Raw genomic sequence first — 21761 nt, 5'->3', positions numbered from 1 at the left:
CTTGTGTACTCTGGCAAAATTAGGCTTGTGTGCAAAAATACACCACAAGGAAACAAATGGGCGTAACCCTCCTTCAGCAAGTGATGCTTTGTGCACACGAAAACGAAGTAACGACAGCGTGGTGGTTCAGCAGTTTTGTGGTTTCATGCCCCAACTGATACTGATTTGTCTCAATGTGTTGAATGAAATCTTCCCCTTTTAACGAGGGCCGAAGATGTCATTGGAATTGCATGACATCACCTCTTGCGAAGAAAGCAGTGGCACACCTACACCTCCAACCACCACCACCACCTCCCATGTTTCTGTTACGTTATACGCACAGGAAATCATCGCTTTATTTCGTAGCAGAAGGGAAAGTTCGTATTTTAGAAAAAAAACTAAGCGCGTCAGTCCTTTTAGTTCCCACCTAAAAATTCACATCTTCTGTTTGTTCTATTTGTGTGTGTATGTGTGTTGTGGATGCATTATTACACTGGTCATGTCACTATATGCATGTATTCCCCCGAGACTTGATCATCCATGTGCTCTTTGTCCTCCTGTCCATTCAAATCCTCAGCGTCTTAAATCCTAAGCTCTTAAAAGAATGGGGACCAGGCTGGAGATCAGATCTGAGTGGACGAGCAAAGCAACAAGGACAAACAATAACAAGGGAACCGTTCACCCAGGCTGAAACAAAAACTTCAAAGATTGTAGAGCCATCAGGAGCCTTTCCCTCTTGGTTCTCAGCCCTGGTGAAAAATACTGACCAATACTTGTTCCTCGTTCTTAGCCAAAGACGTCGTTTCAAGCAAAAAGGTCTTAAAATTTAGAAAGGATGGAATACAGAAGAATGCTTTTAAACTAGGAATTTTGACACTTTCTCTCTCTCGCAGTCGCACATTCAAATAGTTAAAAGTTCTTAACTCAAAGCCACACTGGGCTGTGCAACATGAAATGGAATATTAAATGTCAGGACTTTTATTCTATTTCGCTTTTTGGAACAAGAAATCCCTCTCCGAAAACGTCTAATCCACGAAATTGAATTTCAAATTTCTCCGCCTTTCGAATAATTGAAACAAGTTATTGAAAGTGGAACTCCGTCATATTATTATTTCACGCGTTTCAGGTCAGCACTCTCCTCAACTGGTCACGAAGTCACCCAGTTAGTGCATCCCAACTCTGAGTTCTAAACCCTATTGAGATGTAACTTTTATTACGCCTTATTTATTAACCTTGCTGAAAAATGCAAATTTCAATGCGAATTAATGCCACATTGTCTTAAAGAGTATGCAGATTAATTGATTTTGAGAATTTGTGTCGAAAAAATTCAGGTTTTGCATTTTATTGCCTTTTCTGCTTATTCGCTCAAAAATTTATTGATAATGAAAATGTCTGATTGTCTATTACCTACACTTTTGACTAATTATGTGCTCTTTTTGTTCCAGGTAAGCCTCAATTTCATCCCATTTTCTTTGTTTCTCGACATATGTTGGAATATTTTCTGAAATAATAAGGCGCAAGTTCATCGTCAACAACTGTAAGTATCCAAAGTACACATATGCATATTTAATTTGGCGTATGTATGTATGGTTGATGAAGATTTTGATAAAGAGCAACTTGGCCACTCAGAAACAAATTGGTTCATTTCGGCGTGTTGCTCTCTCTCCTAAATCTTCTCTGCTTTCATTAGTGAAGTGCCCAACGTTGGGTGTTCCTCGTCCATTAGCTCGAAAGCGATCTGACACTTTTTAACCACTTCAACTTGAAACATTTAACCGTCCACTCGGTGGATGCAGCTAAAAGCTCGTCGCAAAAACAATTACTCTTACGAGAAGCATAACACACATGTTACGTGCACATATGCATTCAGCTATTTATATTCATTTTATATGCATCGTGGGGAATGCATGATTTAAAACACTCGTCAGTCATGTAAAATATTTTTAAAATATGTAAACATGATAGAACTGCATTTCGATTTCAAAGTGAAGTGGATATTTTGCATTCTAATTAGGATTCATGATTTAATTTGCTTAGTTTTAATTACTCACAACTCGCGTCCACTCGACTTTGTGCGTTCGTACTAATTACAAATATTGGATGTACGTACACGCACCAATGAATTCGGAACGGCGAAATGATTACGAATCGACTGATCAATAACCCGAATTGAATAAATTATTGAAAATCTAAATATGCCACGTGCAAGAGTACTTAGTGAAATTGGGCTCAATTTCAAGTGCTCTTAAAGAACTAGAACATTGTCCACATTTTCTAAAACTTTTCCAGGAAAATTGGGCGTTTTCTATGCAACTTTTTCTTAAGTACCTCCAACCGTGTACATTTAAAATTTCTGGGCAGCCTGTGAAACTTCTTGTACTCGGGAGCAACCCAAATTTAAATATGTAATGCTTCTGCTGCTCAAGTTATGTATGTGGCGTTATTCATGGGCCTTTTCAATTACCGCGTATGTTTACAGCCCAGCTTATTGCACACCTTATTATTACTGTTATTACTCCATGGCCGTACGTATGATATCGTCATAATCATACGAGAAATCCTCTTTGTTGTCGGGGAAGTATGGAAGTATTACTTTAGATTGTCGTTGACGAAACTGTGGCCATTACGGCGGCCAGCTTGTCCATGTATCAAAGTGCTCTATTTAATTCCGCTTTGAAAACCATGATACAGGGAGATACGATAAAGTGCTGAATAAATTTGTGTTCTGCAACGCCATGTACGAAGGGGATTCAGAAATGGGGCAAATCTCATGTTCCCTTTCGGGATTAATTTTTCTGGTTGGATTGTGGGCGAGTGAGTCTGGTTGCATGGAGTCAGTGCTATTCAGCGCACAATGCTCAATCCATCATGAAACTGAGAAAGATCAAAGGAAGAGGGAGCGACATAAAAGTGATAAAAGTGGGGAAAGTGTCGTCCTTATGAAATATGGAATAATAGAGAACAGCACGAGGAAAGAATTGTGAAGAATTCTTGTCTTTGCCACCACCAGGGCTGCTGAACATAGGACGAGCCTCCATCTCCTCCCATCCCGCTGTCACTCGTTCCTTGTCCTTTGTACGTGTTTTGAAGGCTTAATATCCACCACTCTTAAAACGTCTCGAAATAGAATGTAGCCACACGTTTTATAAACACACAACTTAATTCATCACACGCTTCCGTGGTTTTAAGTTGGTTTCTACAAGTGTGGTTTCACTCGTTGTGTCACTGATACAGCAAAACTAGCCCCCAACTGATAGCAGGAATATTACAATCGCTGTGTGCGTGTGTGGTCACCCATTTGGGACACGTTGACATGAAATCTATGTAGGCTGGCTGGCCGGGTATTGTGCGATGAGGACATTGCAAAGATTTCCTCCTGTCCGCAAAATATGGCTTTTTCATGACTACTACATTTTGATCGGAGTTGATCCATCGCTCCCATATCCACCGACGACCGTTATTGAGAAGATTGGAATATCATCGGTGGCAGTGCGGCCATACAATGGGCTTGAATGCATTGTGCGCCTCGTCTTGTCTTCTTCTTGGCATGGGAAGAGAGAGAGAGAGGCAGATAACGTTGGTTGAAAGTTGGTTCCAGTCGGACTAAGGTGGGACGACGCTTCTTATTCAGCAGCCTCCGTAGAATTCTCTCCTCGCAGTCTTGTAAATATCCCAGACTTGGTCGCCAACCAGCCTGAATCCCAACCAATCCAGTGCACAAAGGCTCTCAATCTTGGACTCTTGAAGTTGAGCTGTGGTGGAAAGCCTGGAACTCGAGCAGGTGGCTTGCTTGCTTTGGAGTCGAGGTTTATAAAGCAGCTTGGCCAGAGAGAGAGAGCAGGAGAAAGTATTTGGTCTCTCACTTTCTCTCACTCTGTTCCTCTGGAGAAAACTCGGGGAAAGGAGAAAATACGGAATAGTTTCAGTTTTGGGCTGCTCAGAGCCACATCATCCTCACACCAGCTCCGCCACCGGTTTTCGCCACTGTTGCAGCACAACCGGAGAAGTTTCTTCCAGAGAAAGTTCCAACTTTACGAACGCACTTTGGATTCTAATTCGAACATTTGAATATCTTTAGAGGTGCATCAATATCATCAAACTCTTGTTCAAATCCCAAAATATATCACTCGCCCAACATTTATTCAAACCCGTCTGAAACTTGTCTGGTTTGGTTGAAAAGCAACGTGAGGACACCAAGCATCTCATCATTATCATCATCATAAAATGCATAAGAAACCAGTTCTCTCAAAGGAGAGTATAGCGAACGAGTAATAATAAATATACTTTAAGACACCACCACAAAAGTCTCATGTGTACGATTGAAATTTGACGTCTTATGTCAATTCCTCAACCCCACCAAGAAGAAGCCCAATTACACAACCGTTAAAGGTGAAGGAGACCAAGTGAGTATGTATTTTCTTGCAAAAGTGAAAGTGGTTTTTTGAGACAAGATCTCATTCTTATTGAGTGGATTGAGTGGTGGTCGCACTCGCTCTCCAAAAATGAACTCGATCAATTTAAATTTTATAGAGTGGGAGAAATCGCTACGAAACGTATAAATAAAAGCACAACTAAACTACAGTATAAAATCAGGGTGAAAACCATACGGCTGCAGATGGTGATCTAATAATAATGCTAATGAATGGCAGGAAGAGAGACGCATGCCAACAATATTGTCATCATCATCCTGTGTCACCGACCGAACCAAACAATTCAATTTTTTTCCGAATCGACGCATCCACTAGTCATCAACCTTAACCAAACACACACATTTACTCGCACGAACAGCAAATAGCAATAAGTAAGCAAGAACAATACGACTCCCACTGCTACGTGTGCATAACAATAAATTCAATTTCCGGTCTGGCAAGCACAAGCAGTTATCTCATATCAGATATTATGCTCCTTCTTGTGATTATTGACTCATTCGACCAGTTCTTATCCGTAGGCACGGTTGAGACACCAGACACTTGGCAGTCGAAAGTGTGTATTTTAAGATTTTGAGGAAATTTCAATACTCTCCTCGCCTCCTCCTCCTTCTCGTGTGCTAGTTAAATTGACAGCAGTTTTGTGATACTACGATACGATAACGATAACAGTTGGTAGTAAATACAATCATAACACTACACAAGAAGTGGGTGTTTTGCAGCGCTCACATTTTTTGTGTCCAGAGTGTCTCATAATTCGGACTAATACAATAATTGTAAGGGAGTCATTTTTCCTCCTTCTTTGAGACGTTGGATATAATAAAGAGTTCATTAGCAAGCTCGGATACTTTTTCTGCTTCCCATTGACGTACAAATCAAGTACAAGCAAGAAAATTAACTAAATCACGAAATAGCATGAGTCGCCCTGCGAACTCTGATCCTCATTAAGTTGTTCAAGTAAGTTCTTCTCGTAGGCAGAGGCACGATATGTGCGATTCATTATTTACTTGCTCCCTTTTATCCGTATACTCTCACATAATCAACAGTCAACTAAAGAGAGCGAAGCACGCGACATTCCTCGGCCAACTTTATATAAGCTGCTGTTGCTGCTTCTTTGATTAGGCTCCTTGTGTCAATAAAAGGAAATCGCCAAGAAGGTGTACAATTATTCTTCATTATTGGACAAACTTTTTCCCATCCATGTCACCAAAATGTAGCAGTGATTGGCTCTGAATGGGCCAAATTGTCCTCGCATGCACACAAAAGTCCGTCTTACATAAATAAATAGTTTCCAATAAAAAGAGGATCCCTACTTGCCTCAAAAGTCAAATATTTTATAACTCAATTCAGCTCAGTCAATGCAGAATCTCAGAGTGTACAGGTGCCCCGTTTTTGAGACGGCGACGTGACTCGACTGAGTTGCGACTTCCCAAATCTGAATGTTATGGAAGAGATCTATTTTGTATTCAATGTCTTTTTAATTTATTTTACACATGAAAGACTGGAAATTAGGAATGCATAGTTAGAAAATGAGACATGAGAACAATATTTAATTGACACGTGATTGACAATGACTTGGGCGACCTTTTGCTAATAAATGATAAACTTTTAGTTAGATTGTGCCAATTTCTTAAGGTTTTTTTTCTCGTGGGGAAGAATTTATCCCACAATTGAATGGGAATTTCGCGTTGTTTTTTTTTGGCTGGACGACGTCTCAGTATAAGTGGAAACTAATTAGTGCAAATGAACTGGCTTCTTTCTCCATTAGAGCTCACTCACTTTGAGCTCTGTTCTCTCCACTCAGTAAAAAGAAGAAGAAGCTTAATTACGGATAAATCATTGTCAACGGCCATTATTGAGACGTTTCTTTGAGTTTGTGGACGTCGAGCAGGTGCCGTTCCTACATAAATCTTCTCTCCACCACCACAACCGCTATCCTGACTCGTGTAGCCTACTAGTTATCACAAGTTAATGATTTTCATAAAGCCATAACTCATAAAGTGGACTCATTTCTTCTTGATTTTCAATTTTCAATCTCATCGTCTCGTAATTAATTCTTGTTCATTTTATGCATGCAAGCTCTCACTCTGACCGAACTAATAAGGAAAAGTTGTCAAAATTGTTAAACGAATATTCCAAATCGTTTATGGTTCATTTCCAAATTACGAACGGGCAGAGTTTCCATTTTGCAGATGGGAATGTGTGGCACTTCTTATGCGATGCCTAAAATGCAGATTTTAATTGTGCCAAGAAAACTTTTGCAATAAGTTGACTGTTGATTAACGAGAAGAAATCTAGAATGGATAGATATGGAGCAAAGTGTAAATCGAAACAGAATATTAATGAGACACGACGACTAAAAAATTGTACCTGATTAATTGCAGCTGTGATAAAAGGAAAGATAAGTCAGCCATGCAAGATATCGCATGGCTTTGGACGCATATGAGGGAAATCTGGCACTGATTCCTCAGCAGTAGTTTGTTCTCCTTGGGTCTGAGATAAGGCGACACGAGAGTAGGTCGTCATTAGTCAGTCGGTGATTATAATCGGACATAATATCGCTTGTTTTACTCACCATCCGGTATGAAGTTTGTGAGATAAGCTAAATTGGGCGAAATAATGGACTCCTCTCACTCGTGTCACTTGCCCATTTTCCAGTAATATGATACGGAAGGAGATAACATTCTGCAATGAAAGTGACATGTGTCCAACTGATCCCGTTTGTTGGCAGAGACAGTTCTGTTTTGGCTTTGGGCTCCTCATCAAAGCCACATTATTACTCCTTTCTCCACTGACCCACCAGCCAGAGTGATTTCTGCTCTCAAAATGAGAATCTCGTGATAAATCTCGCAAAAGAGACAAAGGTTTTCGAACAAGAAGAAGAAAGCAGCCAATTGAGCCCGTAATCACCTCATTTCCGCTTAAAATCAGTGGACAAAAGACTTTTTCTCTCCCCTCCACCATGTTGACGTGCGTGTACCATCCGCCAGTGTCCCTCGTGTCCACCTCGGCCCCACAGCTGAACAAGAACTGCATGATTAGGGTGAATCGGGAGGTGGACACGCGGAAGGTGATGGTGAGCAAGTTCACCGAGGACAAAAGCGGTCGAGTGAAAGTTGAGACCAACTCGACGAACAAGACGTTGAACCAGATTTTGAGAGCCAGGCACAAATCTGGTTCCAGCTCTTCATCCTCGTCCAGCAGCACTTGCTCCAACTCTTCCTTGACGTACAGAAAGGGCAGAAATTCGTCCGAAAACTCCTTGAACAATTGGAACAACAATGACGACTCGTGGGAGTCTGCCTACTCCTCCGACTCGGAACCGGTAAGAGAGAGGCATTTTATCCATAAGATGAGCTCCATCACCCGAGCCCAAATATCTGTATGCACCTCGTTTAACATACTTGCCCAGGCCTCACAGTCTGCTGGCTACCAGCGACTTTGTCCGTTTCGCACGTGGGACCACCTCGCTCAAATTAGAGAGAAGGATAATTAAATTATGAGGCAAAAGTCCTTTTCCTGTAATTGGATTCTATAAATTGAAATTACTCTGTGCACTTTCCCCAAATGTCTTGAATTTCAGTTGCTTTGAGAGCGACAGGAGCGATTATAAAAGTTGTATGTATGAGTGAAACCGTCAAGCCTCATGCACCCCTCTATTCCGCATGTAGAACTACACAGAACTAGTCTCCTGCGAATTGTGTGACTTTGTGCAATTCCACACGAGTTGTAAAGGAGTGCATTAAGTATGAAATATGAAGTCATCCTCGCCGCGGAGGACGTAAGTAGCAAGATTGTTTTGCAAAACTGGGAGGAGAAATGATAAGCATGAAGGTGGAAGAGTGACAGGTGTAATGCAATATGTGGCTCTGGATGAATTTTAAATTGAATGAGGCAGAGGAAGTCTTCGTATTTTTCTTGGGGAATTGCAGCCGTGATGGTGGTGGCAGACGGCGGCAGGCAGGTAACACGGTCCTCTAGTCAGTGGTACTTACAGAGCAGAAGGAGGAGAACGAGACGTTGTCTTGTCTCTCTGAAACTGTTTCCACATTTCAATTTTGTTCAATGTGGGAAGAAATAAGGACCTGAATGCTGATGCAGTGATCGATCATCCACTCCTTCTTCGCCTCGGTGTGTAACGGATAAAAAACTGACATAAATATTGCACTAGCTATTTGAGGTAACACAAAGTTTTCACCAAGTAAGCAGCAAAGTAACTCTTGCCTCCTCCACTGCCCCTGCTAATTCTTTTTATGTGTAAATTGTTGTACGTATCCTTTGCTCCATCCGAGAAAACCGAGGAGTCGGTTTCCTCAGGGGAACTTCTCCACAGATAAGTTGGTCCGTGGTGGTGGAAGGAAGTGGTTTCCTTCCCTTGATCCTCTAAACCCTCCACACACAGCCACCCATGCCCGACAACATTAGAGACTTGGTTTCTTCGTGAGCCTGGCAAGAACAAAGCTGCCGGTTGTTGGCAGCTCCTTTGTAAATTAAGATAAGATAGCATGTCTCTGTTTATTATGAAACTATGTAAAATATTACAGTGTGGAGAAAGTGGGAACTTGACGAGGAGGTAGGCAACCAACAATGTCTACAAAAATCAAATGCACCTCGAATTACGTAAACTACAAAATTGACATTCCTTGTCTTGTTTACTAGTTTTGTCTCAAAATTCAGTCCCAATTAACCCGCATGGGAGGCGTGCATATTATTAACTCGGAGTGAGCCTTGCTTATATTGCGTTGGTCTAACCAACCACAACGGAACCCTAATGTAATTTGCAGACTCGAGATTAAATGAGTATCATGTTAGATTGAGGGCGTCCATAAAGTTTTCATACGACACGGTTAAAGAGTGTACCTCACCAGATGAGTTGACTTTGTGTCGCGTCTTGGAGCTCATTGCGACGGATGGAATTTCTAAAACTGCTACTCGCAGATCGATAAGATAATTCCCAGAATGTAAAACAAAGCTGTTAAAATGTCATATTGCAAGTATGACGACCGTCTTAAAATCTCTCTCCAAGATCTCGTCCGCAACCTTATTGGTCCGTTCGTATCATTTATTACAACTTATCTAATAATACGGCGTATTACGTATGTAAACTGGGTTGGACTTACCTGAAGTGGGTATCGCATTTTTTTGTGGCGTGACAGCAAGTTACATGGACTGCCACTTGTCCCTTAACAAAATATACCAACTTTAAAAATCAGCATTGCAAATAAGCCAGAAAGTTGAGGTTCAGAACCTTTACGGGGAATAAAACCCATGATAAATTCAGAGTGAAGTTAGCTAATCGTGAATCTCATTTCCTTTTAATTTTCCGCATCCTAAATTTCTTCTATGCGCCCAAACCCCAGAGACGACAACGGCGTACCCGTTGAATGAGCGGACCAAATGTGTCTCTCTCTCTGTCTGTCTGGTCGGTGAAACGATGTAGAGTAAAAATCGGATAGTTTGCGAGAAACAGTTTTTTTCACTGCTCGAAAAATGTACACTGAGAGGAGCAGAGAGGAAAAGAAGTGGCAGTATCAGGAGGAGGCGAGGCTGATAAAGCTAAAGACTGGGTTTACGTCCTCCCTCTTTATCCGCCGTATGTAGTAAAGGCAGTCAAAGTTCATTTTACTTTTACTCCACTTTTACTTACACATCATCATTTCTCGTTAAAAGCTGAACTCGTACTCTCCGCATTCTTCCACATCCTCTCCGTTTAAATAGATTAGAGTGCCCACACACACAAGCAGGGAGCTGGGTGGTGCATGGGAAGAGTGGTTTGTATCGTTTGTGTGTGCCTCTTATTCCGCCGCGTTTGTGGGAGAAAGGAGAGAGGAGAAAGTCAAGGAAAATAGAATGGGACCAGTCGACAGGTTACAATTTATGCGATCGTCGACACTCTCCTCCTCGAGAGAAGAAGACTGTTGCCTTTTTCCTCCACATTGACCACTGAACTGAACTGACTATCCCTTGCACTACGAACGAACGAGGATATGGTCCCACTCATCTGCAGCACGCTCATGCATATCCACACCAATAAAATGGCATGAGATGCGAGTCAAGACGAGGATGATTTACAATGGGAACGATCCCCACATGCGAAAAGTGTGCAGGAGAAAGTCAACTTATTGATGGTAATGTGACAAAATTGGAATCCTTTGAAATTCCAGGCGTAATGGATGGATGCGTCCCCACAGCCATCTACGTAGGCGATAAAATTAAGCTGTAAAAATGAGAATGGCATAAACCCAGTTTTGTGGAGAAGTTGTATTAAAATTCTTTGCTAAACCCACAAAGTTACTCCAACTTGTTTACATAATTCGGAAAATGAAACAAATTCCAATCCAGAAATAAACAGGGAGCAGGTATAATCTCCCTTTTGTTGTTTATCTGAGTATAAATCACTCTAAAAACAAGTCATTGGCTGATAAATTAGCAATCCTCCCCATCCTCCACACAATGTAAAATGTAGAACGACTACTTTCTCCCGAGCTCAACAGGCCCAATTTATCTGGGTCGGTCGGTCTTATTGGGTGCTTCCCGTGGTTGTGGCGGTGGTGGTGGTGGTGTGGGGAACGTTCAATGGAGCTGTAAATAGTTAATACTTCTAATGGGACCTGAAATGAAAGCGATTCCCACTGCCATAGAACCATCATCATCACCATCATCATCATACTAATCATCATCAAACCCCCGGAAACCAGGAGTCTATACAAGCACACGTACATGCATAAGTGTGCAGAGGAGGAAGTAGCGAATTTTAATCAGATGGGCACCAGGGTGGATTGGTTGTGATGAGATCCGCAATTCACAATTGGGAGGAGGACGCATTTCCAATTCACAATCAAAATCCATGTGGATCAAAGTTTCGAGAAGGAGACCACTTCGCTCGCTGAGTGAAAACGCTCCAGTGGTCCATGAATGAATGAGTCGGTTTTGGGTACTAAACTAATCCTTGTGAGTTGTTGGACGGGGCTTTGCACCACTGCCAGCCACTCCTCGGAACAGAAAGGTGCTCCGCTGGTGAAAGTTGTTTTTGAATCATAATTATTACTCGCACAGCTCTCTCTCTCTCTCCATCCTCCCGAATTCGGGGCGGAATAATATGCAGCCAAGCATACAAATGAAGGAGGCGAGGAACAATGACTCTCTGGCACTTAATACCACGTTTCCCCAAGTTTGGTTTCCGCTGTGTTTTATTACGGCATCACTTTCTTATTTTACTCTCCTGTCGCCCTTGTACTCAAAACAGTCGTGGATTAAGTGCAGCTGCAGCTTACTTTTCATACTGCTCCCACTACTTTTTGCTCAACAGTAATATTGCCCAGTCAAAATGTCACGAGTTGCACTATTTGTTTGCTCTCTATTCCCCATTCATTTGGATTCATTTGTCTTGACAATTTTTTAATTAATGAGCATATGCATGGCATTAGTGTACATAGTCTGCAGTTTTGACACCTTTCATCAGCAGCACTCTGTGGATTACTTTGAAAATCAATTGTGCATCGTTTTGTTTTCCGGGGAACATGTTTGGCAATCATTTGGCGTAATGTGATTAATTAACGATATTGAAAGAGCTGGGAAACCGTTCTGTAACAAATGGCGCCGGTACAAATAAACGTCCATCATACAGAAGGACTGTCAGTCAGTTCCTGATAAATTAGCAAATATCTATTCGACTCCCTTTCAAGGATAATGAGCAGCGAGACAAGTGGTCTTTTGCTTATTCTGCAGTAAATTCTAATCGTATAACCTAATTCGTCGGGTTATTGAAAAATGAAAACAGAACTTGATAACCCTTTGCGGATAACCCCAACCACAGCCTCGTGCAGCCCTAATAAGCCATACATTATGCACAAGCACAGTTCTCCTGATGGGCGAGTGAATTGCAATGGGAATGGGAATTTGAATTCCACTCCAGGCACATTAAAGCTCGGCAGGTTTGAGGGTTTCAATTCTGCGCCCATTAGAGGACACATCCTAATACGCGGTGTAATGGGCACCTACGTATTTATGAAACAATTCAGCACTTGAGCAAGCGTGGACTGCCATTAAGAAAATTGCGTGGAAATGGCTCACCTTACAGCAACACACACAATACAAGATCCCATCAAAGAGATACAGCTACACCCTCGCTAAGTAATCAATTGGAAATGGGTTAAGTTAGCATCTGGAGAAAGCACGAGTCTCGTCCTGGGCTGAGCTCACCTTCTTCTTCCCACTGGCTTCTCCTCCTCGTGGTCGTGGATGCATTAGTTCCGCGAGAGAAAGGTCATTAGAATTCTGAACGAGTCCGCTTTCGGTGGCTTCCATTTGTTCCATTTCCTTCAGATTTGATGAACCCTCGCCTGCCCATCCTCGCCACACCAAAGAGCAAGGACCCAACGGAGCGGAGAACTAATAACAGCAGTTGCACTGATGCCAAAATGAGTTCCTTCTAATGCTCCTGGACAGAAGATACGTACGTCGGAGGGAATAAGACAGCCGAGGAGATTCTGCTTTCTCCGCCTACAGACACGTATAACATTTTAGCCCGTCATCCATCCACCTTCTGGAGGATTATATTGTTTCCCTCCTGTCCTCCCTCGGTCAGCATGGTCAACGCGCAATAAACCAAATTTTTGTTGGTGCCGAGATGTTGTCTGTACACAAGAGTTCTGAGGATAATTAGTTTCCACTGAATGCTCACCACCACCACCACGGAGCAGTCATGAGGAAAGCTATTTTATTAGGCTGTCAACCAATCGTAAACAACCATATGGTTCTCATACCCCCGTGGTTCGCCTCTTGGTCTTGTTTGCCTCCTGATTCTTATTTCCCTTCCGCTGATAATTGAATTTAGGCCAATGGCGACAATGACGCGTCGAACTGGCTGCGGGATTAGTTGTGAATACGCCACTTCTTCGCCTCCGCAAGAATGTTGCACAATTACATGTGTACGCAAACCAAGTCCAGTGGGCGAGTAGTGTGTCCGTTTCATGTGTATTTCAGTTCTCTGTGCCAACATTGTCTGTGTGTGCACTGAAGGAGGGAAAATAATTCACAGGCTCGTCATTTCCCCCGTTGTTCTCCAAAACAGCTATTTTAAGGGAGATAAAGCAAGGGAAAGATTAAGGCAATAAAATGAGACTTACTTTTTCAACCGTCGTAGTTCTTTCACTTTCAAAGAGCAAGTAAAGAAAAAATACCACTCGCATTGTCTTCTTCCAAATGTATTTGTGTAGGGTGCCAATGTTGCCTGATACAAAGTGCATGTATCATTTCCTCCCTGTCACTGATTGCTCTTATCATATCGCGAACGTGATATTTTGTCAATCTTCGTTCTAGAGAAAAGACGATAGCGGGAGATCCAAGTTTGTTTCTTGTGCACACGATCGCTTGTGTTCTCGGTGGTGGTCGTTTGTAATTACTATCCCGCTATGCATGTGGTTTGTGTGTCCTCTTTTACTCCAGGATGGAAACAATCAACGCGAAATGGGTGGAACAGTTAAGTGGCGAGAAGCAATAAATTCTGAGACGTTGTTTAAATCCAAATCATTCTAAGAGAGAGGAATCTCTTCTCCTTCCCCATTAACTCCGCAAGCACTAAACCCGTGGTCGAGTGGAAATTGAGAGAATCCTTTGGGATAAATTAACAATCACCATGCAGCATATGTGTGTGTGTACGTACAGACGGCCGTCTCAGCCATACCTGAAATTGGATGGGGTAAATAAAACCAAGTTGGGAACAAAAATAAATATATTTATTGTGATTTTTATCCCAATTGTATAAGAAATGTGTCCTCCAGTACCTAAACATGTAATCTTGTTTTTTTTGGTCCGGGCGGCAGGGCTGTAAATTTGCGTGGGGAAAACTAAATGGAAAAGTTTTGGGAAATTTTCTTCTTGAAGAATATTTTTCTTCATCACGAAGCGTTAATTGTTATTTCCTCAGAATCCCTTAATCCTTATAAATTAATTGATTTTCAGTTCAATTTTCTCTACTAAAGCTCGCCCAGCTCGACGGGAGTAGTTGATTATATTTACATGTTCAGCATTTCGTGCTTAAAAATTGCTCATGTTGTTCGACAACGTTTAGTTGATTCGTGGTGACGACATTGAATTTTTAGTAAATCCTCGCAGGGAAATGTAGGTTGTCAGTTGTCATTTAATGAAATTGTTGGAAGAAAGCTCGAGAATGGCGGCTTAGTGGAAGACAGGATATAAAACGGTCTGACAAACTGCACTAAGCGACTATTGTATCCCGATGATGAACTTGGAATCGTCGAAAGACTTTAACAATAATTGGCTGACAGCAATGAAATTCCTTTTTCGGTGGCATCAATCTCCTCCCCGTCACAAACTGACTCAGAGTAAAGTGAAAGTATGTGAGGTCTGCAAACATCTGAAATTCTGGTCTGGCCCGGCTTCTTTTTTTAGGAAACAAATATTTTAGTTTAAAATTAAATTTGAAGATATCTGAGCAATTTATCAAAAGATGTTTCACCCACGCGACGAGGAAGGCTTGGCTGGTGAGGTTCATCAGATATGAACTGGACTTTGGGAGGAGAACAATATGGCTTAAACCAGTGACATTGCAGTTTTTATCCGGCCTCCTTAAGTCGGATTTGAGATGTCAGTATTTTCCTCCTCCTCCTTGGCCGTTGTCTTATAGGTTTTCTCCTATGGTGTGTCGGTCGGTCGGTCGTATTTCGTATTTATATTTATATTTATACCTACTTTTATTCCGGGGTTTCTTTCTCCGCTGCTGTCTGTCGGTGGTGGTTTGGCTGGATTTGGTCGCTCCGTGGTTTGGTTTGCTGTAGGAATTCTAAGAAATAACATCCTGGATTCTGCTGTGTGTGGATCATTCGTTCTTCTTGACGAGTTTCTTGAGCTCAACTCCCAGGGCAGAATGTGTTTAAAGCCCACATTGCATTGTGTAATATGTAGTCTCCAACATGCAAAATATTGCGTTCAAATTCTTTCTTTTCACCAGCTCTCGCCCAAACCCGAGGGCAACGCAGAGCACAAGAATTGATTTCCTCGTTGAGAATGGAGAAAGACTTTCGTCAGTCAGCCAGCTATATTCCTCACACGTTCCTGGCTTCGTTCTCGTATAATGCACTTGAGCTCCATAACTTGGATCTGGTGAGGAGTATAAAATAAAGAACAAGCATCAGCATCTCATTCATTGAGTTCTTTACTGTGGAAACCGTTGAGACGGCTCAGTGTGCAATGTGTGGTGTACCACTACGTAGGTGCACATCCACGGTATGTGTGCATTCATATGGGAGAATAGGTAGGAAGTGGGGTAAAAGTGTATAAGAGTCGGCAAATTCAATCCGGATCCGGCCTTTTCCTCCTCCGACCGGGCATCACCATCCGGAAAGAATCTGTTCATGTTGTGCCCCAGATTCCAAATATGCTCTCTCCAAATACTTTTAAACTTTTCTTCGCAAAAATTTCAAAAGTGTTTCCACAAATGGCATGATATTGTTGCATCGATTCCCTCACGAGAAAGGTTTGGTTTGAAAGAGTGCACATGTTTTTCGTCAACTTTCCACATCTGAGAGAACGCTTTCACCGTTTATTTTAATGATATTGTTTCGATCTCTATTTATGTATCTCGACTCCAAATCGAAGTGCAGCCTTTTGCGGGAAAGGTAACATAATGCTCACACATGAGACTGCATGCAAAGTTATGGTGTTCATCTCAACATTTGACTCCAGTCTGGATACCTTTCACGAGGAGGGAAAGCAGGTCTGGAACAAGTCGGTCCGGAAGGTTGTAGGCAGCAGGAGCGAGTTCAAAGAGAATTTTGACTGAAGTAGAAAAGGTTGGATGTATCACGCGAGTAAATTTACATTCGTTGGAAAATTCGGAAAAAACATGCTTCAACAAAACTCCCGATACACACACAATAATATTTTCTCCACACACACACACACCCAGCATCAGCGTACGTACACATAGTTCATGGCATGACGACGGGCACACCAACACGGCCGGTCGTAGTCGTCGTGGGCTGGGTGGTTATTAGGACGAGAGCAGAACCGAAAACTGAAGCCATGCATCATTACACACAAAACATTGCGTGTCAAGGCTGAAGGAATGAAGAAGAAATAGCAACACTCACAACCTCGTCCATTTTTATTGTATTTGCTGCATTGAACCAACTCGACTCAACAATATATTCAGCAACGGACCAACTTCTCGAACTTTGTGCATACGTACCTTTGACATGTACAAAACTCAGGAATTGATACCTTCTCAAGTGCTCGCCTTCATATCAAAATACAGCTTCAACACTACACTCGACACGGACACGTATAGAAGCTCGACGGGATAAAAAAAAGAGTTGTTTGGTTCCTGGAAAATCGATCAAATTGCTCTCCGTCGTCCGTTTTGTTGGCTTCCCTTCATCAACATTTTTGCATGTGTACACACACACATGCAGTCGTCGTCCCCGATGGTGGACAATTCAGCCCAAAATTCTTTAATAAAATAATGTCTCCTTCCAAACAAGTTTCTTTCACCTTTGTGCACGTATTTTTGACCTCTGCGGGATCGCTTGGTTCACTCGTTCGCTGGATTTTAAACTGATTTCCTTCATTTTGTATGTTTGGCGGGCGAGTGTAGAAGAATGAGTTATTTGCATATTATTACGTATGAAGCAAGAATACCTATACCATTGGTTCTACTATTACTATTATTACTACAACGTATGTACAACCATGCTACCCCCGGAAGCAATAGTAATAAGTAAGCATCGGGCTGAAAGAAGAACGCGATTGTGCCATTATTTGTTTATTCTCGAGAGATAACAAGACTCGAAATATTTCGATTTCTGATTTGTATTTCTTCAACGACTGGAATGTGATTTGATCTTATTTTGTTTTGAGCTTTGCCGAGATAAAAACCAAATAAAGAAATAAATCGGGAGGAATTGAATTATTCAATGAAAGGATGGAAATTAAATTTATGGCGATTGTCAATAGGCACGAACGAGGAGGAGAGGCCTCGTTCCTCCCGGGACGTATTTTCTGGATTCTTTCCCTCTTCTTGTTTGTTTCTCGGATTTATTCTCCTCTCCAAAGGTTAAAAATAACAAATTTCAAACAAGTGCCCTCCTTCTCGTATCTTGCATAGCATCTGCAAAACAAGGATTCACACCATCATATTTGGAGGAGAAAGTGATTCCGCTCAACGACGTAGTGGTGGTGGTGATGATGATGAGGCACTTACTCGAGGTGTTTATAGGCTCAAAGATGAGAACATCCACGTGTATGGAAACTATGCTGATCGGCGTAAAAACATATTTTACGACGCATCTACTTCCATAAAGCGTTAGTGTTAAGTCGCTGCCTGTCTGACTGACCGAGGAGTGATGCGATGCAAGTTGCCCCGTAGAGAAGACAAAGAAGGACGCGGAGCAACCGCATGCATGAATTTTCTGCATGAGTCTCACTTCGCCTGCACGTGACTTTCACGTACGCTTGCCATCAATCTCAAATTAAATGTCTTTGTATATTTGCAGTGTGCAAGTAAATTGAGTGAGTGAGCAGTATGCATACATACATCACTCATCAATAGTGGTTATCATGATAAGTAATCTTGATAAACACTATTAATTAATTATTTTAGTTTGAGAAACTCCACCCACAGCGAGTCGCATATCAATTCGAATGTATTTTTGACGCTGAATTCAACGCCGTCAATGGTTTTGACCTGCGAGGCCCCCGTGACCTTCCCGTGACCGTGGGGTTCAAATATTGCTTATTCGTGATGTCGCATATCAATTCGAATGTATTTTTGACGCTGAATTCAACGCCGTCAATGGTTTTGACATGCGAGGCCCCCGTGACCTTCCCGTGACCGTGGGGTTCAAATATTGCTTATTCGTGATGTCGCATATCAATTCGAATGTATTTTTGACGCTGAATCCAACGCCATTAATGGTTTTGACCTCCGAGGCCCCCGTGACCTTCCCGTGACCGTGGCAGCCAAATATGGCTTATCCGTGATGTCGCATATCAATTCGAATGTATTTTTGACGCTGAATCCGAATCCGTCAATAGTTTGACGTTAATTATAGAAGTTGGGGTTTATGGAACTGAACGGGAGCGTGAAGCGCGGGAATATAAATAGTTAGCTATGCAGTTACTCCCACACGACGGGAATTTAAGTAATTAGCTATTCAACTACTCCCACAGGGGGAAATCAAATTGTACTGTGACCAGGTTAATTAAAATGCAGTATGACTGGGGCAAACCCTCACTCTGATGTATGTATGTAGTACGACGAAGTCTCCACTGGGAATTATTTAAAGTATAGCATGACGGATTTTTCGCTTTGGGCACACCCCCCACTGGAACTCTAGAACCCGGCCTTGGCCGGGCTATACGCTAGTATTTCCATAATGAGAACTGCAACGTTATACCAAAAGTGCACTGCTCTCCACGACACGATTTAAATTCTACGTATGATATTATGCATAATATTACAAGCGGTTCCTGTGTATGTAATGAATAAACAAATAATATACATAATATTCTGTGGATTTTATGGCTCATTAAAAACAGCAAAATTTTAACACGATTGAATTAGCATTTACCAAATTGTAAATAATTGGTCATTTGGAATTCATCCTCCTGGTGAAAGTCAAAGTTGGAGAATGAATGTAAAAATTCAATTCAATTTTGCTGCGTAGACAGAATATTTAGCTGGCTGATGTGTGATGGAATGCTTTGAATGGGAATTGCCCAGCCAAAACTACAGCGTTTGGTGGATGGTTGATAGGTTAGAAAAAGTATAATAGTGCATTAATCGATTATCTCTCTGCTGCCTCTCGCAGTGTTCCTATGACCATCAGCTATCACTCGCTATTCCACCACTACCGGCAGGATTTTGACTGGTTGGTTTACAAAGTGGAGAGAATAATATGTGCCCGACTTTCTCTCCCTCGACGGAATCTGCATATCAACGTTTGTTGGGAGAAGGAAGGTAGGAAATTCCGCACAATATGCCCACCTCGCCTCCTGTCCCGATACGATAGACGGGACCCTTTTATTGACTTACCCTCCACTTCCAACACTCGCTCGCATACCGTTTTGGTCGTCGGGGAGGCATTCAAATCGGTGGGCTTACCTCATGCCTTGTTGACAAAATGGACACATTATTGGAGTGTCTCACATGCTGGTCTTTTTAACTGCCTCGTTAATTTTTAATGGTAATGTCCAAATAGATGCCTGTACTGGGTACGTATCGCTTGGAGGGGGCAAGGATTTATAACGGCGGAGAGAGGTCTAAATAATCCATCCTATACGCCGAATTCATGCCAATCCTTAAAAGTTTGTCGTTTTATGTATGTTGCTAAAAAGTGGAGACACGAAATGCATGTCTAACTATTCAGAAAATCCATATTCGATGCATTAGCAATGGATATTTCAGTCCCAAAATAAACTTTGGATTAACTGTTCGTAGAGATTATGTATTTTGGGTAGTTTCGATAATGTCCAGTTCGTGTAAATGATATATCCAATCTATTCATATAAATACGACCCTTGTCGGTCATTTGGCCAATCGTCGCACTCATCTATCTCAATAATCACTTGACCCAACTCGTATTCTATAATCTTTTAAAGGCGGTCGAGGAGAGATATGTACGTCCATATTTACACATGGTCGGGCACCCTCAAACGGACATGCGGGTCCCATTTCGAAGTCTAAATAATTGCTAATTTTACAAAATTGCGACGCTCTGGTATTGAACACACGATTGATGAATCCGAATTATGGGGCCAATGGACCTACATACACAGACGACCAATCAATAGCCATAAAGTATTCAGTTTTATGCGATGCGTTGGTCTAAATAAATAAATAAGCAAGTAAACGGCTCTCAGCCTCGTAAATGTAGCAGGAACTATAACACTCATTCACCAAAGAACACAGTCCGCACTTGTCCCCTCTGCTGGCACCGTCGACCGGTGTTCATATTAAAGGCTGTTGCTTTTTTCCCAAAGTCAAGAAATTAGAGGGAGAACCGAGGCATTCGTATCATGCAGGACGATAATAACTTACCGACTCTCGGACTCCTGCTCAACACGAGTTCATTTCACACGTTATGCACCGATTTCGGAGCCCTTTTCCGTGTGCTCTCTCTTCATTGGGTTTTATATTGCATGCCTGCCTGCGTTTACTTTTCCCATTACGCCATCGTCCGCCTGGGCGACTATGATTTAACCTTTTGCACTTCATAAATATATTCATGCTCGATACTTACTGAGCGGTTATGCTGCGATCCGTTTTTACAGCAGGAGTGTTACGGCATTCATTTTACTTTTTATTTATTTTTCATCACATGGAATACGGTGGTTATCGCATAGCCAATTTTTTCCTCCACTTCCTCCCATCGATAACCTTAGGCAACTCTTGTCTCAAGACGTGCTGCTAATGTTTACAATTTGGTCCGAGTTACTGAGATGGGTGAAGTTGAGGATTACAGCGCATCTGGTGACGGATTACCCATGTTTCTTATTGTAGAACATGACGCATCAGTCACTCCTAATTTCGTGGGGACACGTGTTCCAAAAATTAATTGTAGGTGAAAGCACCTGTGCCTCTCATCCATCTCTTCAGGGCAGAGAGAGAGAGAGCGACTTACTCTGCTATTCCACCACGGAGAGAGAGAGAGATGAACATTGAGAGTGTAAGTGAGAGAAGGAGAGACGTGGTCGTGGTAGACCTCGATTCGGAGCAACTTTTGGATTTGGTTCTTCTAAACTGGATGACAAAAGGGATGTGGTTGTACGAACCTGCTTTCCCCACAGAAAACTGATCCCAGCGAGAGGGACTGCGGACCAGTCGTGTGTGTTGTGGTATTCAGAGTCACTTTACTGTTTACTATTGCCACGTTCCATGCACAGAGGACAATGCCACCACCCAAAGCTCACTTTAGAATGGGGCAGGCCAGTTGGCTGAAAGGGAGAAAGTTGAGCTTCATGATAATAATATGAGAAACAACGAGCGACCACAAATCGGGTCAACTGTTTACACAAGACAAATGCATTCCAACTCCAACCAACTGCACACAACTACACGAGGCGGATGGGAAAAGTTTGCCTACATAGTTTTGACAATCTACCCAAATTGTAGCTCATCACAAAACACAGGAGAAAGTAGTGCTGCAACAAATGTCTGAATTTACTCGGCTGACGATGAGGCTTGTAATAGAGTTTGTCCTCCTCAGAATAATACAAGTCCCACTATTATTCTGCATTAGCTAATTGTATAATAGTATTTCGGCGATAAGTTTCACTCTGGCGGAAAAAGTTGTGAAAATCGTGAAACAAAACAAAGTTACAGAAGGAAAGACA

General features: G+C 42.0%; 1 protein-coding gene across 3 annotated transcripts in view; it reads left to right on the top strand.

The window, feature by feature from the left end:
- LOC110845230 (apoptosis-stimulating of p53 protein 1) overlaps window positions 1-21761 on the top strand; it is an 87782-nt gene that overhangs the window by 36556 nt on the left and 29465 nt on the right. Inside the window, exons 1-2 of one of the 3 annotated variants that reach the window (XM_022091609.2) lie at window positions 3925-5363; window positions 6791-7731. The exons of the other annotated variants lie outside the window; for them this stretch is intronic. Coding sequence (XP_021947301.2) covers window positions 7369-7731 — 363 coding nt within the window. The 5' untranslated portion in view covers window positions 3925-5363; window positions 6791-7368. Of the gene's footprint in view, window positions 1-3924; window positions 5364-6790; window positions 7732-21761 lie in introns of those variants that run through there. 3 annotated transcript variants of the gene reach the window in all.

This window comes from Folsomia candida, unplaced genomic scaffold, assembly GCF_002217175.1.
Source record: "Folsomia candida strain VU population unplaced genomic scaffold, ASM221717v1 Fcan01_Sc002, whole genome shotgun sequence".
NCBI lineage: Eukaryota > Metazoa > Arthropoda > Collembola > Entomobryomorpha > Isotomidae > Folsomia > Folsomia candida.
The sequence above is the reverse complement of the archived record's forward strand: the minus strand, read 5'-3'. Positions and strand labels throughout refer to the sequence as shown.